This window comes from Anomaloglossus baeobatrachus, chromosome 2 (assembly GCF_048569485.1).
Source record: "Anomaloglossus baeobatrachus isolate aAnoBae1 chromosome 2, aAnoBae1.hap1, whole genome shotgun sequence".
In the NCBI taxonomy this organism is placed as follows: domain Eukaryota; kingdom Metazoa; phylum Chordata; class Amphibia; order Anura; family Aromobatidae; genus Anomaloglossus; species Anomaloglossus baeobatrachus.
In genome coordinates this window covers 512,988,395-513,012,237 of record NC_134354.1, presented here as the reverse complement: position 1 = coordinate 513,012,237, position 23,843 = coordinate 512,988,395, and the positions used below count along the sequence as shown (strand labels likewise).

General features: G+C 47.5%; 2 protein-coding genes across 4 annotated transcripts in view; one reads left to right on the top strand and one right to left on the bottom strand.

Moving 5' to 3' along the window:
* Positions 1–3,667: 3,667 nt before the first annotated feature.
* Positions 3,668–16,047, bottom strand: TRAPPC2 (trafficking protein particle complex subunit 2). The gene is made up of 5 exons (XM_075334293.1): positions 15,954–16,047; positions 14,071–14,184; positions 7,219–7,361; positions 4,354–4,441; positions 3,668–4,270 (listed from the first exon to the last, which is right to left on the bottom strand). Exons 2-5 carry the CDS (start codon positions 14,161–14,163, stop codon positions 4,172–4,174), a joined length of 423 nt encoding a protein of 140 aa, XP_075190408.1. The 5' UTR covers positions 14,164–14,184; positions 15,954–16,047; the 3' UTR covers positions 3,668–4,171.
* Positions 16,048–16,206: 159 nt separating this feature from the next.
* The window catches only part of OFD1 (OFD1 centriole and centriolar satellite protein), a 152,021-nt gene continuing 144,384 nt past the window's right edge, over positions 16,207–23,843 (top strand). For 2 of the 3 annotated variants that reach the window (XM_075336560.1, XM_075336559.1), the window contains exons 1-6: positions 16,207–16,296; positions 17,507–17,609; positions 20,327–20,524; positions 22,569–22,637; positions 22,740–22,770; positions 23,076–23,183. In XM_075336560.1, coding sequence (XP_075192675.1) covers positions 17,514–17,609; positions 20,327–20,524; positions 22,569–22,637; positions 22,740–22,770; positions 23,076–23,183 — 502 coding nt within the window. In that variant the 5' untranslated portion in view covers positions 16,207–16,296; positions 17,507–17,513. Of the gene's footprint in view, positions 16,297–17,506; positions 17,610–20,326; positions 20,525–22,568; positions 22,638–22,739; positions 22,771–23,075; positions 23,184–23,843 lie in introns of those variants that run through there. The other variant, XM_075336561.1, reaches the window with a different exon arrangement.

Below are 23,843 nucleotides of genomic sequence, written 5' to 3'. Positions count from 1 at the left end.
TCTCACACAGGGGCCCTACATTATGCTGCAAAATTTGTTGGTAGTCTTCAGACTTCATAATGCCATGCACACGGTCAAGCAGTCCAGTGCCAGAGGCAGCAAAGCAACCCCAAAACATCAGGGAACCTCCACGTTTGACTGTGGGGACCGTGTTCTTTTCTTTGAATGCCTCTTTTTTTTCCTGTAAACTCTAGGTTGATGGCTTTTCCCAAAAAGCTCTACTTTTGTCTCATCTGACCAGAGAACAGTCTTCCAAAACATTTTAGGCTTTCTCAGATAAGTTTTGGCAAACTCCAGCCTGGCTTTATGTCTCGGGGTAAGAAATGGGGTCTTCCTGTCCATACAGTCCCTTTTCATTCAGACGCCGACAGATAGTACGAGTTGACACTGTTGTACCCTCGGACTGCAGGGCAGCTTGAACATGTTTGGATGTTAGTCGAGGTTCTTTATCCACCATCCGCACAATCTTGCGTTGAAATCTCTCGTCAATTTTTCTTTTCCTTCCACATCTAGGGAGGTTAGTCACAGTGCCATGGGCTTTAAACGTCTTGATGACACTGCGCACCGTAGACACAGGAACTTTCACGTCTTTGGAGATGGACTTGTAGCTTTGAGATTGCTCATGCTTCCTCACAATTTGGATTCTCAAGTCCTCAGACAGTTCTTTGGTCTTCTTTCTTTTCTCCATGCTAAATGTGGTACACACAAGGACACAGGACACAGGACAGAGGTTGAGTCAACTTTAATCCATGTCAACTGGCTGCAAGTGTGATTTAGTTATTGCCAACACCTGTTAGGTGCCACAGGTAAGTTACAGGTGCTGTTAATTACACAAATTAGAGAAGCATCACATGATTTTTCAAACAGTGCCAATACTTTTGTCCACCCCCTTTTTTATGTTTGGTGTGGAATTATATCCAATTTGGCTCTATGACCAATTTTTTCTTTCTTTCATTGAAGACAAATGAAATGAAGATAATAATACCAAAGAATTTGTGATTGCAATCATTTTCAGGAAGAAACTAAGTAATCTCTGACAGAATTGCAGGGGTGCCAATACTTTTGGCCAGCACTGTATGTATGTATATATATATTTATATTTATATATATATATATATATATATATATATATATATATATATTATATATACACACACACACACACAATATAATACCCAAACTGTATGATGCCCCCCCTCCCACACACACTATTTTTTGCTGCACCACAGAAGTCCTCACACTATATGATTAGCACATTGTATTGACAAAACACTGTATGATCGCCTCCTTAGTAGACCCCACTCTACATGGCACCCTTTAGTAGCCACCCACTCTGCATTATTACCCCTTTACTAACCTCCACATTGTGTCACGGCCCTCTTAGTAACCCCACTGTATAACTCCCCCTTAGTAGCCCCCATGTTGTATCATGGCTCCTGTAGTAATTCCCACTCTGTATGAATGGCTCCTTAGTATGCCTCACAAAATATTAAAATAAAACACTCGCATAACCTGGGTGGATTCACCTGAACAGTGGGCAGACCAAGGAGATACCATCAAGCTGGGGTATCCACATGACATCATGTTGCTTTACTCAAGACCAAAGCAACCTGTGGTTTACAGAACAGGGAGCCAGCCTTCCTACACTACTGCAAATCACCAGCTCCAGTTGACAAGTCAAAAGCCCTGGGCGACTGCATCCTCTGCCCTGCCAGTAACTACACTTCTGCATGAAATTCACTGAACTTGGCGATGCTGATGTTATTATACGTTTTGCAAAATTGTAACAAAGAATTTCACCCAGCTTGAGTGCCCATGCAAAATCTTCAGACTTGCACAAATGTGTTGTGTGTCTCTCCAAGACTACAATGTGACAGACCACTCCATCCTTTCTGAGAACTCTGAACAGGATGGAGTAGTATCCCTGGAACAGGAACAATGACTCCTTGGAACTGAAGGTTGTTGGTAGCTGACAAGCAAGGTAGAGACTTCAAAAGGGGATGAAGGAAAGAACCTGTTTTCAGGCGTGTTTCAGATGTCCGTGAGAAGCAGACATTTTTCACTGACATGTAAAAACGCATATGTCCCTCCGTGTGCCGTGATTCACGGCACACATGGGTTGTCCATGTGCAATCTGTAATACGGATCTTTGATTACACCTTGACGTATACTCACCTGTCCCTGCTCCTGCTGTCCGTGGTGCTGGACTCTTCAGCTCTGCTGTGTTTCCGCCCCCACTGCAGCTACTTCCAGGTCGCCTGTGCCTGCATACATGAATATGCATGCCAGTAATTAGCTGGCTCTGCAGCAGAGGCCAGAGAAAATCAGTGCTGGAGAAGGGGAGTTAAGAAAGTTTTTTTTATTTTCAATGTCCGTGTTTTTCTGATATGTATTTCACAGATCACACCATAGTGTGGTCCATGGGACATCAGTGATGCCAGAAAAAAAAAAAAAAAAAAAAAAAAAAAAAAAAAAAAACGGACATGTCTCCGTGCGGCAATCATGAACACGCGTGCATGCCACACGGTCAGTGAAAAATCACTGATGTGTGCGCAGACCCATTAATTATAATGTGTATGTCCGTGATTCTGGTACGTATAAAAATTAGCACATATGTACCAAAATCACTGACGTGTGAAACAGGCCTAAGGCCCTGTGTGCACACTGCGTTTTTGCCACGGTTTTTGTGGCAGAAAAGGTGTGGTTTTCGATCCTAACCTTGCCGCAGTCCTTCCCCAACAAAACCTAAGGGGGGGTTTGGGACAAAACAAAAAACTGCGCACACTGCGTTTTTTTTACCTCTAGGTTTTGCTGCAAAAAGAACGAGCATGTCACTTTTCTGCAGGTACCTGCGGTTTTTGCTAAAGAAATGTTAAAAAAAAAAAAAAAAAAAAAAAAAAAAAACACAGGTACCAACTCGCGACAAAACTGCGGGTGCGTTATCTGCCAGAGGGTGCGGAATTTTCTTAAAGTTATTTCCCAGTGCGCACATGGCCTAAAGCAGGTAAATTAATTAGATGTTGAAACCCAAAACATTACACCTCCCTAACCCAGATGTCATTCATGTGTCATTAAAATCTCGAAGCTCCACCATCAGATGCAATAGGATGATTTTATTAGATGAAGAGGTTGGAGGGGGTGAAATGTCATGAGACACTGATCCTGGAAGAGTATTGCATTGCTGCTTTGGCTTAGATGTTACTTAGGACTAAAGTTGAGCGAGTACCTAGCTATTCGTACTCGCTATACTCTTAATGAGTAATGTCTAATACTCGCATATTTGTTCCGAATAGCATGTGCAATGCAAGTCAATGTGGAATACTCACAAACTAACGAGTAACCAGAATGCCGTACTGTTCGTGTGAGTAGCGACCACAAAGATGCAGCATGTCAATTCTTTTTGCGTTTTTGCCAGCTTTTGAGCGCTTCCAGTCAATAGGTTTGACAAAAAAAAAAAAAAATGATTAAAAAAAAAAAAAAAAACAAATGCACTGGGCAAAAAAGCATCCTTTTTTTTCCCCGAGCCAAAAACGTTAATATCTTTGTGGTCACCACAAAGATGCAGCATGCGCATATAACCTAAGGGCTCGGTTTTTTTACGCTTGTGGAATCATATGGATAATTTTGACATTTGAAAACCAGAGAAACACCGTAAAACAGAAGTATATTTTGATTAGTTCACAGGAGTATTTATTGTTAACCTTTACTGAATAGTGAAATAACTTCTACGGATGAATACAAATAAATCTCAAAATGTGAACAAACACGGATGTGACAGCACACATGTGGAAAATATCTACAAAATGATGAAAAAGCAGAATAATGAGACAGATTGAGAATATAAATCAGAAAGCCAAAGTCCATAGAATATATATTTTATATTTACATCAAGTAATCCTACAGAAAACAGCCCTCACTTGCCCACTGACTCCTCTTCCTTTAAAAGATAAAGATTTGGTTAATGTGATGTTAAGACTTTCCATTAAAAAGTAATTGTACATGTTTTGATATGCTGCTATGGCTCTTGAAACATAGTTGATCGGGGAGGAGGGTGCATCCAAACACAAGCTGACTGTTTCAAGGACATGGTTTATTTCATAGTTCATTTATGACTTCCACCACGGATGGTACCATCTGCAGGACGACACTCCTTTTGAGACACAATTTTTGTTCAGCTCAGTAAATGCTTCTTTCCAAGGAACTGTATTTTACGGTCGAATGCTGTTGATCGTATTGGAGTATTTGTTTCGTAAAATGGATTCATGGCAAACTGCAGAAAAGAAAAAAAAAACATCAGATGACAAAGAAAAGAGTCTCTGAAGAGTCATATCCGCATACACTTCTATAGCATACCTTAATGTACAAGTCATATGCTTCATTGAAAAAATTTTTAATTCCATCTTCTTGCCGCACATCATGTAGCATAATAAATCTCATATGTAAAGAAAAAAAAAACGCTAAGGAAAATACAGAACACACACAGACATTGTCTTCTATCAATATAATTATCATCAGTACATGCAGAGGAGGCTGCAGCTGGAAAGGCGATGCTAGAAGAGGAAGGCACAATAGGTGAAAATACGGAAAGCTTTTATTTGAATATCTTAGTCATACACCTTAAAAGGTATTGTCCAGTACTTTTATAAGCGATGACCTACAGCTCTGGCAAAAATTAACCCCTTCACCCCTGGTCGATTTTACATTTTTATTTTTTTTTCACTCCTCTTCTTCCAAGAGCCGTAACTTTTTTTATTTTTCTGTCAATCTTGCCATATAAGGGCTTATTTTTTTTAGCGGGATGAGATTAAACTTTGCCAAGGATGTATGAATCAAACCGCATACAAGGTTATCCTGGAAAAACAGTTGCTTCCGTCTGCTGAGGCAATGTTCCCCAACTCTGAGGACTGTTTTTTTTTCCAGCAGGACAATGCACCATGCCACACAGCAAGGTCAATCAAGAACCACCATATCAAAACCCTGTCATGGCCAGCCCAATCTCAGGACCTGAACCCCATTGAAAACCTCTGGAATGTAATCAAGAGGAAGATTGATAGTCACAAGCCATCAAACGAAGAAAAACTACTTAAATATTTGCACCTCAGACGAGAAAGCTGTGGAAAGAAAGCGCATATAGGGTCTTACCCCAGTATGTGAGGGGTGGGAGGAGGGTGAAACTACTCACCAGATATCGTTGTGAAAGTCACAACCACTGTAATCGCATGTAGAGTATGATCAAAGGCTGAAGCCACCCAAAACGGCACATAACAGAGCAAAGGAGAGGGGTGTTCAACACTGCGCCAAAAGATCACTGGGACAGATGTTTAGATTAATGCATCTTTATTTTCATCCAGGTCTACGCGTTTCAGGAGCCACTGCCCCCTTCCTCAGGACCGTCAGGAAAGACAAACATCAAACTGTCCCAGTGATCTTTTGGCGCAGTTGAACACCCCTCTCTTTTGCTCTCTTATCTAAATATTTGCACCAGGAGTGGCAGGTGGTCACTCGAAAGCAGTGGGAAAGACTGGTGGAAAGCAGCCAAGGCGCATGAAAGCTAGGATTAAACATCGTAGTGATTCCACAAAATATTGATTTCTGTACTCTTCCTGAGTTAAAACATTAGTATTGTTGTTTCTAAATGATTCTAAACTTGTTTTCTTTGCATTATTTGAGGTCTGAAAGCCATGCATTGTTTGGTTATTTTGACCTTTTTCCTTTTCAGAAAATAAATACAAAATTTATTACTTGGAAATTCGGAGACATGTTGTCAGTAGTTTATAGAATAAAAGAACAATTTACATTTTACTCAAAAATATACCTATAAAAAAAAGAAAAAAAAAAATATCAGAAAAACTGACAATTTTGCAGTGGTCTCTTAATTTTTGCCAGAGCCATAGATCCTACTCCTCAATATAAGATTGGTGGGGTCCCACACACGGCATTGCCACTGATCCACTGTTCTCACCTCTGGTGGATGGATACATAGCCGAACACGGCAGCTCCGTACAATGTTTAGTGGTGGCTGGCGGGTACTGCAGATCAGCTCCTATTGAATAGAATAAGACAATCTGCAGTACCTGGCAGCGTCCACTAAACATTGCATGGAGCTGTGGCGGTCTGCTCCACACACTGTGTGCATCAGCTGATCGGTGGAAGTACCGGGTGACAGATTCCATATATTCATGAACTATATTAGAGTTTGTCCAGTACTAATATCTATGACCCAACTCTAATTTCTAAATGCATATAACTGACATGCATACTAGAAAACATGAGACTATTCAGACTTCGTGATCTAAATCTTATTGCAAATCAAAGCTATTAGAAGAGCCCCACAGAGGGTAGGACTGTATGAAGACTGCATGTATACAAGATATAGAAGCTCTCAATATACTAGAATGGCATTTGATGTAAATGGTGTCACAGCAGGACATGGACACCTTGAGGTCCAGATACCACATTACTGCACAGCTTAGAGCTGATGGGTTGTGTCTTAGGGGTACTTTGCACACTGTGACATCGCTAGCCGATGATAGCGATGTCGAGCGCGATCGTACCCGCCCCCGTCGCACATGCGATATCTCGTGATAGCTGCTGTAGCGAACATTATCACTATGGCAGCATCACATGCACTTACCTGCCCTGCGACATCGCTCTGGCCGGCGACCCGCCTCCTTCCTAAGGGGGCGGGTCGTGCGGCGTCACAGCGACATCACACGGCAGGCGGCCAATTGAAGCGGAGGGGCGGAGATGAGTGGATGTAAACATCCCGCCCACCTTCTCCCTTCCGCATTGCCAGTGGACGGCGGGCGCAGGTAAGGAGATGTTTGTCGCTCCTGTGGCTTCACACACAGCAATGTGTGGAGCTGCAGGAATGACAAACATCGTACCTGCGGACGCACCGACATTATGAAAATGAACGACGTGACACAGATCACCGATTTTTGACTGTTTCACGCTCGTTCATCTTCTCTCCTAGGCTTTACACGTTGCGACGTCATTACTGGCGCCAGATGTGCGTCACTTTTGATTTGACCCCGACGATATCTCAGTAGCAATGTTGCAACGTGCAAAGTACCCCTTAGTCTCAGTGGTTCCCCATACAATGCGCTAATTGTGGGTGGAACAGCTGCCATGGCCCAAATCTCGCCTCCCCATATTGTTATAGATATATGTAATATACAGGTAGCTAGGAGTCAGCATTTGCAAAAAAGGATATGTCCAGCAGTTACAAAGGCGGAAACAAACCATTCATTGAATTTGTCAACAGTCTTCAGGTACATGTTGTTTGATAGCCACATGTTCTCATCCACAAGATCCAGGGCCGCGTGTGCTATGAACTGGTTCAGGTGACGATGATCATCCTTGGTGAAGCAGGAAAAAAAAAATAAATAAAATTAAAACATGAATTACAGATTTTTAGACTACTAAAAATAGTTAAGAGAACCTGTCACTTGATTCATGCTGCTAAGACTACAGGCAGCATGAATCAGCGCTTGGCCGGCTTCTCTCTGCACCAGTGTAGGCGATTGACAGATCTCTCACAATCACCAGGAGTGGCATCGGACTAGTTCCATCTCCAATAATGGACTCCAGCCAGATCTGCTAACTATATGTACTCTGAAACTCCGGAACACTTCAAAGAACAATATATCTGACTGCATCACGCAGCCCCTCAGGTACACTGCCCGCACTTTGTGCAGCATGACTTAAGTCACAGGTTCCCTTTAAGATGTTCACTTTTCTCAGACTGCCAACCGAGAGGATTACAATGCAGAATCAGAACAGTTTCTAACTACTGCACTTTATTTGTCTTAATACTTTGATACCCATTTATTTTACTGCAAACGAAGGGAATTTTGTTTACTTACCGTAAATTCCTTTTCTTCTAGCTCCTATTGGGAGACCCAGACAATTGGGTGTATAGCTTCTGCCTCCGGAAGCCACACAAAGTATTACACTTTAAAAGTGTAACCCCTCCCCTCTGCCTATACACCCTCCCGTGCATCACGGGCTCCTCAGTTTTGGTGCAAAAGCAGGAAGGAGAAAACTTATAAATTGGTCTAAGGTAAATTCAATCCGAAGGATGTTCGGAGAACTGAAAACCATGAACCAAAAGAACAATTCAACATGAACAACATGTGTACACAAAAGAACAACCAGCCCGAAGGGCACAGGGGCGGGTGCTGGGTCTCCCAATAGGAGCTAGAAGAAAAGGAATTTACGGTAAGTAAACAAAATTCCCTTCTTTGTCGCTCCATTGGGAGACCCAGACAATTGGGACGTCCAAAAGCAGTCCCTGGGTGGGTAAAAGAATACCTCAATAAAAAGCGCCGAAACGGCCCCCTCTTACAGGTGGGCAACCGCCGCCTGAAGGACTCGCCTACCTAGACTGGCGTCTGCCGAAGCATAGGTATGCACCTGATAGTGTTTCGTGAAAGTGTGCAGACTAGACCAGATAGCTGCCTGACACACCTGCTGAGCCGTAGCCCGGTGCCGCAATGCCCAGGACGCACCCATGGCTCTGGTAGAATGGGCTTTCAGCCCTGAAGGAAGCGGAAGCCCAGAAGAACGGTAGGCTTCAAGAATCTGTTCCTTGATCCACCGAGCCAGGGTTGACTTGGAAGCCTGCGAACCCATACGCTGGCCAGCGACAAGGACAAAGAGCGCATCTGAACGGCGCAGGGGCGCCGTGCAAGACACGTAGAACCGGAGTGCCCTCACTAGATCTAATGAGTGCAAATCCTTTTCACATTGGTGAATTAGATTAGGGCAAAATGAAGGTAAGGAGATATCCTGATTGAGATGAAAAGGAGATACCACCTTAGGGAGAAACTCCGGGACAGGACGCAGAACCACCTTATCCTGGTGAAAAACCAGGAAGGGGGCTTTGCATGACAGCGCTGCAAGCTCCGACACTCTTCGGAGTGATGTAACTGACACTAGAAATGCCACCTTCTGCGAAAGACGTGATAAAGGGATATCCCACAGCGGCTCGAAAGGTGGTTTCTGAAGAGCCGTTAGCACCCTGTTAAGGTCCCAGGGTTCCAGCGGACGCTTGTAAGGTGGGACTATGTGGCAAACTCCCTGCAGGAACGTGCGGACCTGCGGAAGCCTGGCCAGACGCTTTTGAAAAAATACGGAGAGCGCCGATACTTGTCCCTTGAGAGAGCCGAGTGACAAACCCTTGTCCATTCCGGATTGAAGGAATGAAAGAAAAGTGGGTAAGGCAAACGGCCAGGGAGTACAACCATTATCAGAGCACCAGGATAAGAAGATCCGCCAAGATCTGTAATAGATCTTGGCGGACGTTGGTTTCCTGGCCTGTCTCATAGTGGCAATGACATCCTGAGATAATCCTGAAGACGCTAGGAGCCAGGACTCAATGGCCACACAGTCAGGTTGAGGGCCACAGAATTCAGATGGAAAAACGGCCCTTGTGACAGCAAGTCTGGGCGGTCTGGAAGCGCCCACGGTTGACCCACCGTGAGATGCCACAGATCTGGGTACCACGATCGCCTCGGCCAATCTGGAGCGACGAGACTGGCGCGACGACAGTCGGACCTGATCTTGCGTAACACTCTGGGCAGCATTGCCAGAGGAGGAAATACATAAGGCAGTCGAAACTGCGACCAATCCTGAACTAATGCGTCCGCCGCCAGAGCTCTGTGATCTTGGGACCGGGCCATGAATGCCGGGACTTTGTTGTGGTGTCGTGACGCCATGAGATCGACGTCCGGCGTTACCCAGCGGCGACAGATCTCTCGAAACACGTCTGGGTGAAGAGACCATTCCCCCGCGTCCATGCCCTGACTGAGAAAATCTGCTTCCCAGTTTTCTACGCCCGGGATGTGAACTGCGGAGATCGTGGAGGCTGTGGCTTCCACCCACTGCAGAATCCGCCTGACTTCCTGGAAGGCATGACGACTGCGCGTGCCGCCCTGGTGGTTGATGTATGCGACGGCAGTGGCGTTGTCCGACTGTATACGGATCTGTCTGCCCTCCAGCCACCGATGGAAAGCCAATAGGGCTAGATACACTGCCCTTATCTCCAGAACATTGATCTGAAGGGAGGACTCTACCAGAGTCCAGGTTCCCTGAGCCCTGTGGTGGAGGAAAACCGCTCCCCACCCCGACAGGCTCGCGTCCGTGGTGACCACAGCCCAGGTTGGGGGTAGGAAGGATTTTCCTTGCGATAGAGAATTGGGAAGGAGCCACCACTGAAGAGACGTCTTGGTTGCAAGGGAAAGAGACGTTCCTGTCGAGGGAAGTCGACCTCCTGTCCCATTTGCGGAGAATGTCCCATTGGAGTGGCCGCAGATGGAATTGCGTGAACGGCACTGCCTCCATCGCTGCCACCATCTTCCCCAGGAAGTGCATGAGGCGCCTCAAGGGGTGTGACCGACCCCGAAGAAGAGATTGCACCCCTGCCTGCAGAGAAAGCTGTTTGTCCAACGGTAGCTTGACTACCGCTGACTGTGTATGAAACTCCATCCCGAGGTAAGTCAGTGATTGGGTCGGTGTCAACTTGGATTTTGGGAAGTTGATTATCCACCCGAAGTGCTGGAGAGTCGCCAGAGCGACGGTAAGGCTGTGTTGACACGCCACCTGAGAAGGTGCCCTGACTAGGAGATCGTCTAAGTAGGGAATCACCGAGTGGCCCTGAGAGTGTAGGACCGCTACAACGGATGCCATGACTTTGGTGAACACCCGTGGGGCTGTCGCCAGGCCGAAAGGCAATGCCACGAACTGAAGGTGTTCGTCCCCGATGGCGAAACGCAAGAAGCGTTGATGTTCGGGTGCGATCGGTACATGGAGATAAGCATCCTTGATGTCGATCGATGCTAGGAAGTCTCCTTGTGACATCGAGACGATGACCGAGCGGAGAGATTCCATCCGAAACCGTCTGGTGCTCACATGTCTGTTGAGTAGTTTGAGGTCCAGAACGGGACGGAATGATCCGTCCTTCTTTGGCACCACGAACAAGTTGGAGTAAAAGCCGCGACCATGTTCCTGAGGGGGAACAGGGGTCACAACTCCTTCTGTCTTCAGAGCGTCCACTGCCTGAAAAAGTGCGTCGGCCCGAGCAGGGGGCGGAGAGGTTCTGAAGAAACGAGTCGGAGGACGAGAGCTGAACTCTATCCTATAACCGTGAGACAGAATGTCTCTCACCCATCGGTCTTGAACATGTGGCCACCAGGCGTCGCAAAAGCGGGAGAGCCTGCCACCGACCGAGGATGCGGTTCGGGGGTGCCATGGATTTCACCAGGAGCTCTGCCTGTCAGTGGCATCTTTTAGCGATGAACCATCTGCAACCGATACCACAGATCTAGCCGCTAATCTAGAGACTGGAGGATCCACCTTGGGACATTGAGCCCAACCCTTAACTACGTCAGAGGGGAAGGGGTAACGTGTGTCAGTAAGGCGCTTAGTAAAGCGCTTGTCCGGAACCGCTCTGGGCTTCTGGACAGCATCTCTGAAGTTAGAGTGATCGAAAAATGCACTCAGTGTACGTTTGGGGAACCTAAACTGGTGTTTCTCCTGCTGAGAAGCCGACTCCTCTACAGGTGGAGGCGGGGGAGATAGATCTAACACCTGGTTGATGGACGAGATAAGATCATTTACTAAGGCGTCCCCTTCAGGTGTATCAAGATTGAGGGCAACGTCAGGTTCAGAGCCCTGAGCTACTACGTCCGCCTCGTCCTCCAGAGAGTCCTCAAGCTGGGAACCCGAGCAGCGTGAAGAAGTCGGGGAAGATTCCCAGCGAGCCCGCTTAGCCGGTCTGGGACTGTTGTCCGGGCAGGAGTCCTCCACGTGAGACCTAGGGCCCACCCTGGGAGCGCGCTGCGGCGCGGACCGAGAGGGGCCTGGAGGCGACGATCCAACAGGGACCGGGGCCTGTGTAAGGACCGGTCTGGACTGCAAAGCTTCTAGCAGCTTGGCAGACCATTTGTCCATAGACTGAGCCATGGATTGTGAAAGAGACTCAGAGAGCTTCTCAGCAAAAGTAGCAAACTCTGTCCCTGCCGCCTGGACAGGGGGAGCAGGGGGGGTCTACCTGAGCCGAGGGGCCCACTAGTGACCGAGGCTCCGGCTGAGCAAGCGAAACAGGGGCCGAGCATTGCTCACAGTGAGGGTAGGTGGAACCCGCAGGTAACATAGCCCCACAAGAGGTACAGGTCGCAAAAAAACCCTGTGCCTTAGCACCTTTGCTCCTTGTGGACGACATGCTGTTGTCTCCTAGGAGAGTGATCACTGAGGGTATATGGGAAAGGTATACAGCCCGACCGAACAGAAATATATATATAGAATACGTATCTATTCCGGCACCCTATGGGGGACCAGCACCGGGTGACCGGTGTGGCTTACCAACCGCTAAAAAGTGGAGTGTGTGTCCTCCAGATTCCCTGCCTTAGGTCTCCCAGAGCTGCAGAGCTCTTCCCTGATAATCCTCCACCGGCAGAATGCCAAGAAAATGGCTGCCGGAGCTCTCAGGGGAGGAGTGGAGCCGTGGGCGGTGCTAGAAAAAGTGCGGGAATCTGGGGTCCCCACAGTGATCAGTGAGGGGGGAGGAAACATACAGGATGCTCCGGCCCTCACATCCGACGTCAGGTCGGCAATCCCGCCCTTACCCCTGACAGGCAGGCCCGGGGGCGGGATTTTTGCTACTAGGCCGCGATGAAGCCGGGTACTAAATTTAAGACCGCGGCCGACAAGCAGGCGCGGTCAGTGCGGAAGTCCGCCGGTCTTCACAAATCAGCAGCTGCTGCAGCGTCCGGGAAGAAGGCGCTCCATGCACAGTCCCCATGGGGATACAGAGTACCTTAGAGATGCAGGGCCCGGTCTCTGAGGATGAATAGACTCCTGTTCGGCAGATACCCACAGGGGCTGCGGAGGGAGCCCGGTCCCAGTGAATGGATGACCGGTCAGGATCCCACTTCTCCCAGAGCCGCTAAGGGATGGTGAAGGAAAACGGCATGAGGCTCCGGCCTTTGTACCCACAATGGGTACCTCAACCTTAACAGCACCGCCGACATAGTGGGGTGAGAAGGGAACATGCCGGGGGCCCCGTGGGGGCCCTCTTTTCTTCCAACCGATATAACTAATATGAGAATGCATGAGTGGATGTGTGCCTCCTTCCACACAAAGCATAAAACTGAGGAGCCCGTGATGCACGGGAGGGTGTATAGGCAGAGGGGAGGGGTTACACTTTTTAAAGTGTAATACTTTGTGTGGCCTCCGGAGGCAGAAGCTATACACCCAATTGTCTGGGTCTCCCAATGGAGCGACAAAGAAAACATTGATTACAGCCGTAGTTAACTTGTGGCTGTTGTGAAACTACAACTCCCAGCAAGCTTAGCCATAACTGACCACTGAGTGAATAATTAGAAAGAATATGGGTAGGGTCACACAGTGATCGGCATGAAGACATCACATGTTCTGCCTTGGTCTCTGACGCAGCAGAGGCAAAGATGTCTCAACGCAGCATGGAAGACCCCACAGATGGGGCCAGCGGCTCAACCATACCGCTGATATGAACTGTCAGTCATTCAGGAGCACAGATGAGCCAATCGCTTTGAGCAACTCCGGTCCAAGTCAGTGCGCTCAGGCTGTGGTCAGGAGCTGCGCAAACTCCTGAGCTTCTGCAGAGTCATGTGTGCGACAAGTGACTTCTCTCTCACCAGTCCGGCTAATTAGAAGCAGAGCCCGGGGTGTAAAGAGAACGTGCACATCACATGTCTATGGCCGCACAGCACTAATGTGGAGCATGGATCGGGGATGCATGAAGCAATTTGCTCATCTATTCAGGAGTACATAGCCCCCCGGTAAGCAGAAAGCTGGGAGGCCGTGCGCTGCTCAAGGAAGATTGTGAGACAATTCCTTTAATGCATAAATTACTCTGCCATTAATCAATGTACATTCATTCCTCTACAATCAGTTTGACAACCACTGCAAAGATCACAATGTTTGGCCTTGTGCCGAGTGGGTTCTCGCCTAAGTCTCCTGAGTACACTATGCTGTCATGTATGTGACTCCGCACTCAAAGCTACTTCATGTAATAATAGCAAGTACCTTGGATTCGGTTTTTCCTGGAGGCAGAAATTCCATCTCAAATACTGGATTGTCATGATGTCCCACAATCACGAAGTAGAAGCTGCCAGACATGGTCCTCCGAGCGTCAGACACCTGAACATGGACAGATACCAGGAAATACATTTATCACAAAGACCGTGCGTCCATCACACTAGAGAACCATGATGAGGACATGCGCCAGAGACGCTCCCGCTGCACACACAGATGGTGGCGATCCGGTTTCCCTGCTTATGTGGAGCAGTATATTAAACTATGAGGCTGCGCTCACACCACCATATAGTCAGACCGAGTGCAAAGTATAGAAAAACCGGGCAGCACCCAGGCCAATGGTATTCAATACTGATTATTTTTATCTTCTAAAATATATTAGCTCCTACTGCTCCGTGGAAGGGGGGTGAAGGGGAAGGCACCTACCCGCCACGTGGAAGGGGAAGGCACCTACCCGCCACGTGGAAGGGGGAAGGCACCTACCCGCCACGTGGAAGGGGGAAGGCACCTACCCGCCACGTGGAAGGGGGAAGGCACCTACCCGCCACGTGGAAGGGGGAAGGCACCTACCCGCCACGTGGAAGGGGGAAGGCACCTACCCGCCACGTGGAAGGGGGAAGGCACCTACCCGCCACGTGGAAGGGGGAAGGCACCTACCCGCCACGTGGAAGGGGGAAGGCACCTACCCGCCACGTGGAAGGGGGAAGGCACCTACCCGCCACGTGGAAGGGGGAAGGCACCTACCCGCCACGTGGAAGGGGGAAGGCACCTACCCGCCACGTGGAAGGGGGAAGGCACCTACCCGCCACGTGGAAGGGGAAGGCACCTACCCGCCACGTGGAAGGGGAAGGCACCTACCCGCCACGTGGAAGGGGGGGGGGGGAAGGCACCTACCCGCTACGTGGAAGTGGGGGGGGGAAGGCACCTACCCGCCACGTGGAAGGGGGAAGGCACCTACCCGCCACGTGGAAGGGGAAGGCACCTACCCGCCACGTGGAAGGGGAAGGCACCTACCCGCCACGTGGAAGGGGAAGGCACCTACCCGCCACGTGGAAGGGGAAGGCACCTACCCGCCACGTGGAAGGGGAAGGCACCTACCCGCCACGTGGAAGGGGAAGGCACCTACCCGCCACGTGGAAGGGGAAGGCACCTACCCGCCACGTGGAAGGGGGGGGGGAAGGCACCTACCCGCCACGTGGAAGGGGGGGGGGGAAGGCACCTACCCGCTACGTGGAAGTGGGGGGGGGGAAGGCACCTACCCGCTACGTGGAAGTGGGGGGGGAAGGCACCTACCCGCTACGTGGAAGGTGGGGAAGGCACCTACCCGCTACGTGGAAGGGGAAGGCACCTACCCGCTACGTGGAAGGGGGGGGCACCTACCCGCTACGTGGAAGGGGGGGCACCTACCCGCTACGTGGAAGGGGGGGGGCACCTACCCGCTACGTGGAAGGGGGGGCACCTACCCGCTACGTGGAAGGGGAAGGCACCTACCCGCTACGTGGAAGGGGAAGGCACCTACCCGCTACGTGGAAGGGGAAGGCACCTACCCGCTACGTGGAAGGGGAAGGCACCTACCCGCTACGTGGAAGGGGAAGGCACCTACCCGCTACGTGGAAGGGGAAGGCACCTACCCGCTACGTGGAAGGGGAAGGCACCTACCCGCTACGTGGAAGAGGACGGGGGGCACTTACTGCCATTACACAGGCGGGGGGAGGGGGGGGGGGCAGAGCCTCTATGATGGGCACTAATGTCATTCAAATCAGTTACCACTAATGGTGCCAGGAATCTGCTCACAAAAAGATGGTGGTGAAAAAAAAACTCCAAATGTATCCACTGCCTGGGAAATAAGAGGCGTGCGGATCTCCCGTGCTCACCTCTGTCCGAGTAAAGACCGGTCTGCAATATTCACATCAATAAACTAGTCAGAGCGGCACCATGAAATGACGTCACACGTCACCCTTTCTGGCGTCTTCACTTCCGCTTGTTAATAACTTTATTTATAACAAACAGAAACTAATGGAAAGCGAGGTTTGGAACGCGGACATGTACTTTTGATTCATGAAGAGGCGGGTACTCGCTGCTGATTGGAAGGCTGGTGCTCGGCTCTTGCTGTGATTGGTTGCCATGTAAGCAATGTTCCAGTCGGCTGTGTCCTTTCTGTGTACACATTCTCTGGCGGTTGGTATTGGTGTGAACGTTGCTCTATGCTCCAGGGAGGTGAGTGCCGCGTATTATGTGGATCTGCTGTGCTATGGCCGCTGTACAGACAGTCAGTGGCATACAGGAGCCTGCATCTCATTCACTGCCAGCACTGTCTGTGCCCCAGAAGGGATGATGTCCCCACCATGACTCCTGGGCAGCACGCCCGCTATCTGGGGTTAAGAGTTATTCCCAGAATAGTGACCCGGAGAAGGTAAAGCTTCTTGATCGCTGGAGGTCCAATAACTGGGACCCCACAGTCCTGAGAGCTCTGGAACCTCGCTCTGCAGAGGGCAGTCTGGAATAGAGGGAGATGGGCACATGCGCCACCTCTGCCCCATTCATTGTCTGTGGGGAGAGGCGAGTACATACTCCGCTATTCCCACACTTCCACTAGGTTCCAGACTGGGCTCTGCAGATCTCAGGATCATGGGAGATCCCAGCAGTCGGACCCCCAAAGATCAGCAAGTGATTCACTATCCTTAATATCTTAGGATATGCATTAGATGCGCCAATTCCGGTGCTTTACCTAGCTCACACCGATTGCCCTGGTGCAGTGGCAATCGGGGTAATTTAATAGGTTAATGACAGCTGTGATTTGTCCAAAAATCACAGATGTGTTTAAGTCCGAGGTTAGTAATGAGGAGGCGTCTATGAGACCCCCCATTACTAACCCTGTAAGTAAAAATAAACACAAACTACAGAGAAAAATCCTTTATTTGAAAACAAAAAAACATTCTCTTTCTCCAATTTATTAAGCCCCCAAAACACCTTGCAGGTCCGACGTAATTCACACAAAGTCTCATGACGATCCTGGCTCTGCTGCATCTGAGGTCTCAGTGTGCAGTCACATTAGAAATTGTGACTGATCACTGCAGCGTCAGGGACTCACTGACAGTGCCGCAGCTGTGAGCAGTGACGTCAGTGAGTTCACATGAGCTCACAATTGGAGGTTCCCACCGTACCTTAACTGTGAGCTCAGGTGAACTCCTTAAACTCAGTGACCTCACCTCAGGGGATTTCATTGAAGTCAGTGCCAGATTACCGGATTAGGTGTGTTGTTCACATTGAGTATTTGGTTGCAGACATTTCAGCACGAAATCTGCATCTCCTGGCAGAAAACGCACCCAAACCGCATCAAAAATGCTTGCAGAATTCAGGCTGCTGTAAATTATGACAAGCTGTAGATGGAAATATGCAATAATGCAGAACCTATTTAATTTTTCAGAGGCCAAATGTCTCAAATCGAGCTGAAATCCCTGTCCCAAGAAGAACTGCGGAGAAGACTATATCAGACATTTAAAAAGAAGGGGGTTTTGGATTCATTGAAGGTAATTTGTGTTTTCTTGCTATTAAGGACGTTTACACCCAGAGGCAAAAAATGTGTCTTCCAAATGTATTGGAAAGTTGCATACAATGGCACTGATTCATCAAGACTGCCATGCAAGTTGAAGGAATGCTGGAGTAAGAAGCTTCTAATTCATATATATTTTGTGCATGTTCAGCATAAAGAATGTACTGCAATCTCAGACTGGAGTACATTAACATAGTAATTTATGCAACATTAGGGGCATAAATTATGATGAATTTGTCATCCTCATGGCTTAACTCTGCTCATTATTAACAAATTAGGTTCAGCTGGACAGGACTGATGTATAAACACCAAAAGTCTCCATATTTTTGCTCTGTTATTATATAATATTTCAAACAGTTTTATGACATAGATTAAAGGAGTTCACTGAGAAATGTGATAAAATAAATGAATAAAATATTTTTAAATATTAACAATTTTTCTAAATATGGTACCTTTTATTAAGCAAAAAGCTATGCTTTATCTTCTGCACTCTGTCAGGATTTTAAAGATGGCAACTTCCATCTTGCAGTGTGCACCCATTCTAGGACAGACTGCGTAAGACAGACTTAGGGGTACTTTTCACGTTGCGACATCGCTACTGCGATATCGTCAGGGTCAAATCGAAAGTGACGCACATCCGGCGCCGGTAACGACGTCGCAACGTGTAAAGCCTAGATGCGCCGATAAACGATTGCAAAAGCGTCGTAAATCGGTGATCTGTGTAGCGTCGGACATTTTCATAATGTCGCACCCATAGGAGATACGATGTTGTTCCTGATTCCTGCGGCAGCACACATCGCTGTGTGTGAAGCCGCAGGAGCGAGGAACATCTCCTTACCTGCTCCACCGGCTATGCGGAAGGAAGGAGGTGGGCGGGATGTTTACGTCCCGCTCATCATCGCCCCTCTGCTTCTATTGGCCGCCAGCAGTGTGACGTCACTGTGACGCCGCACGACCCGCCCCCTTAGGAAGGAGGCGGGTCGCCGGCCAGAGCAACATCGCAGGGCAGGTAAGTCCGTGTGAAACTGCCGTAGCGATAATGTTCGCTACGGCAGCAATCACAAGATATTGCAGCGTGCAAAGTACCCCTTAGTCCCTGCCCTGCACTAAAACAAGCTGACTGAGATGGATCTTCATTTTCAGTCATGTAAAGAAAGGTGTTTATCTTCTCCTTTAGTCCACTCCACTGATGGTCTTGTCAGGTTGATGGAACAGAGGAATGTGAGTTCATAATGCTTGACAGGACGCTGCTCTGACAATATGTCTTCATGCAGCCTCTGAAATCTAGGATGGGTGCACACAGATTTATGGCAGTTGCCATCTTTAAAATCCTGAATACACTAGATAAAGCATGGCAACAAAGTTACATAAGTGCTGCACTATCAGACCCTTAATGAGCCAAAATCAAAAAACGGAATGAACAGGTAAGCGGGTTTTCTGGATTAATAACAGCTTTAGTGGTGGTGCTCACTCTATCAAAAGACAGTCCACAGTGTATTCCACAATAAAGAAAAAAAAAGGGAAAAAAAGAGTGGCACTCACAATAGCATGCAAAACTGGTTACTTTATTGTGTGAATTTCCATAAAATCACAGCGGGTCAGGAGATGGATGCATGCTGCACATCAGACGACGGCCATTTTGTGCCTTAGTGCTTCAACGGGTCCTTGGAACAGCCAGAAGCACTTAAGGGTGCTTTATATGCTGCGACATTGCTAACGATATATTGTCGGGGTCACGGTGTTTGTGACGCACATACGGCGTCGTTAGCGACATTGCAGCGTGTGACAGGCAGGAGCGACCTAAAACGATCGCAAAAAAGACAAAAATCGTTTGTTTTGGAGAGGTCGTTTAATTACAAAAAATCGTTGTCAGGTAAGTAGCGATGTTGTTCCTCGTTCCTGCGGCAGCACACATCGCTATGTGTGACACCGCAGGAGCGACGAACATCTCCTTACCTCCGTCCCGCTGGCAATGAGGAAGGAAGGGGTTGGGCGGGATGTTCGTCCCGCTTATCCCCGCCCCTCCGCTTCTATTGGCTGGCCGCTTAGTGACGCAGCAGTGACGTCGCTATGACGCCGAACGCACCTCCTCCTTTAAGGAGGGATTGTTCGGTGGTCACAGCAACGTCGCTGACAAGGTATGTTCGTGTAACGCTGCCGTAGCGATAATGTTCGCTATGGCAGCGATCACCACATATCGCACCAACAACGGGGGCAGGTGCTATCGCGCTCGACATCGCTAGCTATAGCTAGCGATGTCGTAGCGTGTAAAGCACCCTTTAGGCGTGAAACAGTCGTCGTCTGATGTGCGGCGTGCATCCATCTCCTGACCCGCTGTGATTTTATGCAAATTCACAGAATAAAGACCCTAGATAAAGCATAGCTGTTTGATAAAAAAAGTTATTTATATAAAAAAAAAAATAATATTTAAATGTGTATTTTTTATTTTAAAACAATTCTCGGAGAACACTTTTTAAGCATTGTTTTTTAATCACATAAACCTAGAACACAGATTAACACTTTTATTTTGAATTAAAAAAGCCTATACTCCTTTACCAGACTGGTGCCTCGTTTTGCTGCCGGTGTCCCTCGCTGGGCGCCACTTCTGGCAGTCATCTCATCAGAAATGCTTGAAATCAATGCTTCCAGTTTCTATCAAATTAAATGTTTCCTATTAATCTTGCTTTTAACAAGACTCAACTTAGAAATCAGCTCATTCAAGATCTGAAGTTCCGTGTCGTCAGCGGCGAGGCCCTTCCGGCTCCACTTGTTCCTGGTGACTCTCTATTGCACAGGGCCTGTAACACCTTAGTGGCCGATCACCTGAGGAGATGTGGCTACGAGTTCTCTCTATCAGTATTTTATCCAGAGTGTGGACTGGAGAAAGATAAGGTGGGTCAGATTTACCTTCATTAACACTAGACATAAGTACCATATTTGTATGTACCGGTAAATTTCACCTGGCCATTCTTCTATCCCTGTTATGTGGGAAAGGTATAAAACATTGACCATATATAATTTTTATATATTTTTTAATGTTTTGATATGTATTTTTTTCATTTGTGTAAGAGTTAACTTAAGGCCCCGTCACACACAGAGAGAAATCTTTGGCAGATCTGTGGTTGCAGTGAAATCATGGACATATTGTTCCATTTGTACACAGCCACAAACCTGGCACTGATTGTCCACAATTTCACTGCAACCACAGATCTGCCGCAGATTTCTCTGTGTGTGACAGGGCCTTTACTGTTCCCTATTACTATCTGTTGAGACCTATTTACCAATCTTGTTGGGAATTGATCCCAGTATATATGTCAAGCACCTGAGATGAATAGATTTGTCCCCTATAAGCTGCGGCCACCACCAGTGAGCTCTTATATACAGCATTCTAATATACTGTATGTAAGAGCCCAGGCTGCTCTATATAACATAAAAAACAGTTTTATTATAGTCCCATGCGGTGCAGTCCGGTCCAATGGGCGTCACTGCTTTCCGATTCGGCGCCTCCTCTCTGCTGCGATGGGTGTCCTCCTTCTATCCTATTCAGTGTGGATGACGCGATCTACATCTTCCACACTGGCTGGCATTGCGATCCTGCGCAGGCGCACTTTGATCTTTCCTGCTAAGGGCAGATCAAAGTATTGTAATGCGTATGTGCGGGCGGTCTTTAACCTTTCCTCACATCTGCACATTACAGTACAGTGGAACCTTGGTTAACGAGAACAATCCGTTCTGGGACTGTGCTTGTTAACCAAGTTTCATCGTTCAGCAAAGCAAGATTTCCCATTCGTTCCACAACTTGTTAAATGTCCCATTCAGGTCCCCTATTGTGCCATTCCACACATGTACAAACACGCACAAACATGCACAAACACACAAGCACATATTATGCTCACCTTACCTTCTGTTCCATCGCCGGTCTCCTGGGACTTGCTGTTCACCAATATGGGCTGTGTATCGGGTTACCATAACGACGAGGGAGGAACGTCCGCTGCCAGAGCGCTGACGTCAAAGGCAGGAGTTTCTTGCCTCTGATTGGCCAGCGCGCTGCCTTTGAGAAGCTTCTGACAGGGGAACTTCCTGCTTCGTTGCTATGGTTACCGATGCACAGCCTGGAGTGGAGCGGCGAACTACAGGACCCAGGAGGCCGGCGATGGAACTGAAGGTACACATATTATGCTCACCTTACCTTCCATTCCATCGCCGGCCTCCTGGTCATGTAGTTCGCCGCGAGGACGTCGCAATGAGCCGGCGGACTACAAGAACCATGAGGCCGGCGGTGGAACGGAAGGTAAGGTGAGCATAATACTGTATGTATGTGTGTGTGTGCGTGTGTGTTTGTGTGTGTTTGTGTGTGCTTGTGTGTGTTTATGTGGACTGCAAGTGCGGGTGAGAGCATGGTGGATGTACGGAACCAGAAGTGTGTACGGTGAGGATTTTGCTCGTAAGGCAAAGCTTTCTCGTAAACCGGGTTACAAATTTACAGCAAGCTTTGCTTGTTAAGCGAAATTCTCGTTAAGTGGGTTACTCGTTAAGCGAGGTTCCACTGTACTTTGATCTGCCCTCAGCATGGCAGATCACAGTGCGCCTGCACAGGACCGCAATGCTGGCTAGTGTGGAAGACATAGATTGCGTCATCCACATCGGGCGGTATAGAAGGAGGACAGAGATCTCATCAGAGAGAAGGCGCCAGACCGGAAAGCAGCAACGCCCATCGGACCGGACCGCCCCTCCAGGTGAGTATTATAAAGGTTTTTTATGTTATACACAGTGGCCTGGACTGTTATACACAATATTCTGGAATGCTGTATATAGGAGCTTACTGTTGATGGTCGCCGCTTATAGTCGCCAAATCTGGTGACACTTTCCCTTTAAGTATGTTTGCAGCACGCTGTAAAGGAGCGTCAGATTAAACAAAATTCCTTTTCCCATGAAGGATTTTTCAATCCACGATTTAATGCAGCTGATGAAAATCGACCCCAAATCCAACATCTACAAGTCTCTGGTAATTTGGATTTTTATTTTATTTTTGTTGTTGTTTTCAACATGCTATATTTTGATGATTGTTTGCTTATTGCCTTCTCTTTTTTTATTTTAATCCCCATAGACTTCAACCCACCAAAACAGCCATACAAAAGGTACAGTTTTATGTTTCTATTGTCTGGAATTAGTGTTGTTGTTGTTGTTATTATATAGGATGTATAACCAACGTGTCCATGTTTCAGGTCAGACTTTGTATAATAATATGATATTTTTACAGCTTTCATAATAGCGATGACTGTTGGCGCCTATGTCATTATCTGCCTCCATGTACTTCATGGATGTTGCTTTGATTATTCTCTCATAGTGAAATAATAGTATTCAATATATATGAATGTCTGTGTGTAATTGTAGCTATTTCAGATCTTCAGGGTTAATTTTTCTTTATTTTTTTTTTTTGTAGGTTTTCTCTTACAGATCTTGAGAGAACTGATAGACCACCACCTCAACAGAGATGGCAGAGATGCCGACACTCAAACACTCACAACCTCTCCTTACAAAGAGTCAATAGGTAATGTTACCTTGTGTTCAACTTTAGTCTCAAAAGAAGAGACAAAAGTTTTTGCTTCATCATCCTCAACTATATATAAAACTATAATATATACAAACATATTTGCGAAGGACATATGAATTAGGCATACAAGGTTATCCTTGGAAAACAGTTGCTTCCTTCTGCTCAGGCTATATTCCCAAAGAATGAGGACTGTTTTTTCCAGCAGGAAAATTCGCCATGCCACACAGCTAGGGCAATCAATGTGTGATGAAGGACCACCACATCAAAACCCTGTCATGGCCAGCCCAATCTCCAGACCTGAACCCCACTGAAAACCTCTGGAATGTAATCAAGAGGAAGATGGATAGTCACAAGCCATCAAAAAAAGAAGACCTGCTTACATTTTTGCACCAGGAGTGGCATAAGGTCACCCAAAACCAGTGTGAAAGCCTGGTGAAAAGCATGCCAAGACGCATGAAAGCTAGGATTAAAAATCATGGTTATTCCACAAAATATTGATTTCTGATCATTATTAGTATTGTTGTTTCTAAATGATTATGAACTTTGCTTTGCATTATTTGAGGTCTGAAAGCAATGCATTGTTTTGTTTTGACAATTTCTCATTGTCAGAAAATAAATACAAAATTTATTGCTTGGAAAATCGAAGACATGTCAGTA

Coding starts and splice junctions, on each gene's coding strand:
- TRAPPC2 (XM_075334293.1), bottom strand. CDS start 14,163: ATGTCTGGCAGCTTCTACTTCGTGATTGTGGGACATCATGACAATCCA. Junction 7,362..14,070: donor CAGGAAAAACCGAATCCAAG/GTACTTGCTATT, acceptor TGCTTCACCAAG/GATGATCATCGTCACCTGAA. Junction 4,442..7,218: donor TCCGCCTTTGTAACTGCTGG/ACATATCCTTTT, acceptor TTTTTTTTCTTT/ACATATGAGATTTATTATGC.